Genomic DNA, 6,000 nt, shown 5'->3' with positions numbered 1-6,000 from the left:
CTATATAACTGTTTTTTTTAATTTATAAATGTATATATTATATCCAGTCGTCAAAGTTTATGGGGGGACATTTAATTTTTTCATTTCTATTCATATTTACATTTGTGTTTTCCTCATTAAGCTATAAAAATTGAATAAATGAATAAATAAATAAATATATATATATATATATATATATATATATATATATATGTGCATGTTTACTATATATATGTTTTTTTTTTTTTTTTTTTTTTTTTTTTTTTTTTTTTTGTTCATACAACAACATTGTTATCCTTAGATATATGCATTTTGATCCTCCTTTTTATCTTTTCAATTTTGTTTAAATGAACTTGCTCTTTTTTGTCACTTTGTGTTTTATTAGTTAGATGCTAGAAAAAAATATTACAAATTAGATATATATAATTTTTATCATTTACTTATTTTTTAATATTTTTTATTTTTTTTCACATATCAAAACAAAAACGCATGTAGTTTTTGTTACCTTATTTTTATTTCGAAAAGTTTCAAAAATAATAAACTTATGTAGAGTGTCTAATTCTTCTGTCCATAGTTCATATATATCCTAAATAAAAAAAATATATATATGTATATATATTTTTTTTATTCTTTATATTGTGAGCTAAGAAGTATTAGAATGTTCCTTCAGTTAATATATTTTACATATCTTTCTTATATTACATTGTATATAACATAATTTTGATACGAATTAAATAGGAGTTTTTTTATTTCATTAATTTCTTTTTGCTTATTAACATATGGTAAAATGCAATTCTCAAAATATCTCAATTCTGATTCACTATACACTAAAAAAGGAAAATAAAATAAAAATTAGATATTGAAAAAAAATATATATTTCATTTAAAACACATATTTTATAATATAAATAAATGTATTAAAAAAAACAAAAAAAAAAAAAGTAAAAGAAAGAAATAAAAACATTTCATCTACGTTAATGTAATATTTGTCCTAACTATTATTGAGGGGAAAGTAAAATAAAGGAATTTCTTGTCTTGCTAATTCTAATAATTCTTTTTTTTTTTTTATATCCAGATTTATATCTTTCACCATCACTTCAATATTATTTAATTCTTCCTTTAACGAAAAAAAAAAAATATATATATATATACATATATATGTATGCGTATATATACAATGTTATTATATATTATACAATGTTTAATACAAAAATAACGGTTTGTGATGTTCATTTTTTCAGTGTTTTACCAAACATCCTGCATAGACAGATGATAAATTTTCATAATATGCAAAGTTTGAGTATGAAAAATTTTGTGAGAAATTTATTCCATCTAGTATTATTCTCCTTTTAAAATTAATTTTTTCTTCATTGGTCATGTTAGAATAGTTCTTTTCATCACTCTTATTTATATTTTTAATACCAATATTCATTATATACTTATTTTTTTATTTATATGTAATAAAAATAAAATGAACAAACATAAATAGATAAATATAAATATAAATATATATATATATATATATATATATATATATTATTTATAGACAATACTGTTATGTCATTTTTATGTTGGTCTTTCAAATAATTTATAAAATTTTACATCACGTCCTTTTTATATTTAAAAAAAAATACTTTTGTGTATACTCTTTCTTTTTTCTCTTTACTTTTGGTAATGTCAATATTTTGAAAAATGTTAAAAAGAAAAGAAATATATTTTTGAATCAGAACAATTCATAAAAAAGATAATGTCTTTTTTTTCGGTATAAATGTTTATGCCTATATGTGCATACAAAAAATAATTAATATACAAGAAAATTATAAATATATATATATATATATATATATATATATAAATATTACGTGCTTTTTTTTTTTTTTTTTTTTTTTTTTTGTACAACTTGACTAGCCAAAATGTTGGTTCTGGATATTTATAAATATTAATAATACTTTAAATAATTAATAAAAATTAGTTTTTTTTTTTTCATTTTCTTTCTTATTTTTTATAATATTCCATAAATAGGACATATTATATATACATTAAAAATATAACAAATATTAAATAAAAATTTACAAAGGAATGTAAATATAAATATATATTATTTATATTTATTAATTTATAGAAATTAAAGAAAAAATGAAGAGAATTAAAAAAAATAATAATAAAAAATATGAAGAAAAAAAAGTCAACAAAAAAATATGTATATAAAAAAAAAAAAAAAAAAAAAGACAAAAATATAATATATATTTACCAAAGTGTAAATATATTATTTATAAATATAAATATATATATATATATATATATATATATATATATATATATATATATATGAATAAATAAAAAAAAAAAACAATTAAATAAATAAATAAGGATAAAAATTAAAACATATATAAAAATAAAAAAAATATATAAATAATATATATATATATATATGTTATATAATTTGTAAGTGTCGATATATTTCATAATATAAATTAATTTAATTAGTAATAGAATTTTTCATCTTGTTATGAAATTTAAAAGACATAATAACAAAAAAAATAGATAAAAGAGACATACTTGAAGATATGGAGAAAGGATACAGCTGATTTTCTATATAGTAATAACTGTAGACAATAGGTGATATAGTTAAAGATAAATATCTGAAAAAGGATACAAAACTTTGAGAAAATAATTGGTCTTTCTTATCAAAGAATAAGGATATGATGGTAGGAATTATTGGTTCTATATAGGCATAAGAACAAGAATGTATGAAGCAAATACTAATATATTGAAAAATTAAGGAATAATATTTTATGGTGTAGTATGTTAGTAATATTCCTGTGCTCTGTATGAGTAATCCAATAATGGCTGTTCCTAAAACGGAAATAAAATAAAAAATAAATAAAAAAATAAATAAAAAATAAATAAAAAACAAATAAATATAAATAAATAAATAAATATATATATATATATATATATATATATATGTTGTATTATTTATTTAGCATGATTTCTCATATATGGACTTGATTTCTCCTTACCATTATATCCAAAGTTATTAACAATATATGAAAAAGAAAAGTACTGATAGAATATCATAATTATTCCACTAAGTGATACAAAAATGCTTATCTGAATTTGCTTATTATCTAAATAAATAAATATATATATATATATTACATAATAATCATATAATTGTAGACATTGAGTATGTGTATAAAATATATACATATATATATATATATATATATATATATATATATATATTTATTTATTTATTTATTTATTTATTAATTTATTTACTATGTTCTCACCTGATGAAACATTGTCATTGTAAAAGACGAAAAAAATGTTACTCATCAAATTTGAAGCAAATGCTGAAGTGAATCTAAAGAAGCATATAGATAAGAGACATTTAAATTTAAATGTAAACATAGCTTTTATTAATAAGTTCAATTTTTGTTTTAAAAAATAAATAAACCTTGAAATATAATAGTTATCTTTAGTTTTTAAATATTGTTGATATGATGATATTTCAGAAAATTCTTCACTATAATATTTAAATATTTTATCATTATTAAAAATACCATCAGATGAATTTTTTTCATTTTTATTAACAATATAATTATTTGTATTATTTTCTTCCTCGTTATAACTTGATATAATAAAATCATTGCTTCTTAAATGTTCTGTGCTTTTTATTTGTAAAATGGAATGATTATCTTCGGTTTTATTTTCTTCATTAAATGCTTTTGTATTTCCTTCGCTATCTTCATCATGTTTTATATCATCAACATTGTTAATATTATTATTATTATTATTATTATTTATATTATTACTATTATTTATATTATTTATATTATTCTTATTACTATTAAAATTATTGTTCTTAGTGATGTTCTTCTTGTCTTCATTAGTTTGTGATAAGTTCGAATGTAAAGTTGATTCTGTTGGTTGATTTTTTATTTTGTTTTGTACTAGTAAATCGCTAGATATGGTTAAAACTATACATAATGAGACTAATAATCCAAAGGTATTAAAATTTAGTATTATTTGAAAGTTAAATATTGTTAAAAAAAAGGAAGATAATAATGGCCCTAATATAATTCCTATAGCATTAAATATATTAATATATGTATAATATATACACACATTATTGTCAACTAAATCATTTATTATTGTATTAACAACAACTATAAATACAGAACTACTTCCACATATAATACGATTAATTATAAGTAATGTAAAATTTAATTTCATATAAAATAAATATATACCAACCAAATTAAACATTAATAAAAATACTAACAAATGCTTTCTATTAATTGAAGAAAATAATCCAATTATTAAACACATCACACATTGTGAAAATGAATAAAAACTCACTAAAATGCCTAATTCTTTTACTTCTATATCATAATAATTTAATATATAAAATGGTAATAATGGTTGTAAAAATGATTCAAATAACGTTTTAATAAATACAGACAATAATATTTTGAATAATGTTCTTTTCTTAACTTTTTCATATTCTTTATTATAATTAAAATTATTTTCATCATCCTTAAACATTGTCATTATAACCTACCTTTCTATTACTCTCCTTTTTTTTTTTTTTTTTTTTTTTTTTTTGGTATTACTTGTATTTTTCGTTTTTCAAAAATATGTGTCCTTTCTTTAGTAATATAGATTAATTAAATTCTTTGCATTTACATGTATAAAAAATTATTTTCACTATGATATTTACGTGAGAAGTCCTAAATATAAATATATATATATATATATATATATATATATATATATATATGTATATATATATAATATTGTTTTATATATATATATATATACTATTTGTGCATACGTATATGTTCAAACATACAACCTCCCTTGGTATATATGTATATATTTACGCATGCTACTCTATTTTGAGATAATATTATTTGTACAAGTTTCTTTTTCCTTTTTGTAAGAAAAAAAAAAAAAAAAAAAATGAGGAAAAAAAAAAAAAAAGAAACATAAAAAAGAATCTATTTCATTTGGAAGTTTTCAAAAGTTCCTTTCTTTCTTTTCTTTTTCTTTTTTTTTAAAATGCCTGCACAATGATTCTTTTTGTCAATCATAAAAACAAAATAAAGGGAATTAAACATATAATATTATAAATGAATAAATAAATAAATAGATAAATAAATAAATGAATAAATAAATAAATAAATAAATATAAAAATAAATATGTAAATTTATGTATGCTCTTCATAACATTTCATTGTAATATAACATAACATATTTTCTTGTGTACACATTTATTTTATACTATATCTATCTAAAGATTATTTTAAAAAAGAAAAAAACAAACAACTCAATTTTTATTCTTCAAAAATTAGTAAATAATAAAATGTATATTTAACAAAAAAAAAAAAAAAAAAAAAAAATCAAAATAATAAAAATGATAAAAATGAGTAAATTAAAAAAAGTTCAACAACATATATAGATTTTAATATATGTAATTATGAAAAAATATATATATATAAGAATATATATATATATATATAATAAGTATTATATATATATATATTACATATATGCCTTAATTTTTATTTTTCAACAAAAAAATGAAAAGTTACATGTATAAAAAATGTTTATATACATATATAGTATGTACAAACAAAATTAAAGTATCATGTAAATACAAAATTTTTTGTACAAGCCATAAAAAATATAGAAATATATAATATGCAAAATGTATTATATATATATATATATATACATATACAATTTTAATAATTTTATATAAATATGTTTTGTTTATTTTTTATCTTTTTTATATAGTTTCCTATGGTGTATTAAATAATTTCCCCCTTTTTTTATATATAATGTTTTGTGTAATTTTGTAAGTATTATATGTGAGTGTGTTTTGATATATTTTTTTTTGTATTATATTTATTTATATTTATGTATGTTTCTTTCAATGTGTTAATTTTTTTTTTTCCCCTATTTAATTTATTGCTTTATTTCAAAAAAAAAATATATATAATATATATAT

General features: G+C 17.0%; 3 protein-coding genes across 3 annotated transcripts in view; 1 reads left to right on the top strand and 2 right to left on the bottom strand.

Moving 5' to 3' along the window:
• The window catches only part of PF3D7_1441000 (cytoplasmic tRNA 2-thiolation protein 2, putative), a gene marked incomplete at both ends in the record, with an annotated part of 1,671 nt that extends 1,650 nt beyond the window's left edge, over window positions 1-21 (top strand). The window contains one exon of the mRNA XM_001348527.1: window positions 1-21. This exon is cut by the window's left edge and continues 1,650 nt beyond it. Within this exon, the coding sequence (XP_001348563.1) occupies window positions 1-21 (21 nt within the window).
• A 16-nt stretch (window positions 22-37) lies between these two features.
• Window positions 38-1,410, bottom strand: PF3D7_1440900 (conserved Plasmodium protein, unknown function; the record flags this gene model as incomplete). The annotated part of the gene is made up of 6 exons (XM_001348526.1): window positions 38-121; window positions 261-371; window positions 485-565; window positions 682-806; window positions 975-1,095; window positions 1,228-1,410. 6 exons carry the CDS (start codon window positions 1,408-1,410, stop codon window positions 38-40), a joined length of 705 nt encoding a protein of 234 aa, XP_001348562.1.
• A 1,047-nt stretch (window positions 1,411-2,457) lies between these two features.
• Window positions 2,458-4,538, bottom strand: PF3D7_1440800 (major facilitator superfamily domain-containing protein, putative; the record flags this gene model as incomplete). The annotated part of the gene is made up of 3 exons (XM_001348525.2): window positions 2,458-2,834; window positions 3,002-3,109; window positions 3,275-4,538. 3 exons carry the CDS (start codon window positions 4,536-4,538, stop codon window positions 2,458-2,460), a joined length of 1,749 nt encoding a protein of 582 aa, XP_001348561.2.
• Window positions 4,539-6,000: the final 1,462 nt, after the last annotated feature.

The sequence above is a fragment of the Plasmodium falciparum genome, assembly GCF_000002765.6.
Source record: "Plasmodium falciparum 3D7 genome assembly, chromosome: 14".
NCBI classification, from domain to species: domain Eukaryota; phylum Apicomplexa; class Aconoidasida; order Haemosporida; family Plasmodiidae; genus Plasmodium; species Plasmodium falciparum.
Note: the sequence above shows the minus strand (reverse complement) of the source record. Positions and strands in the feature narration are given on the sequence as shown.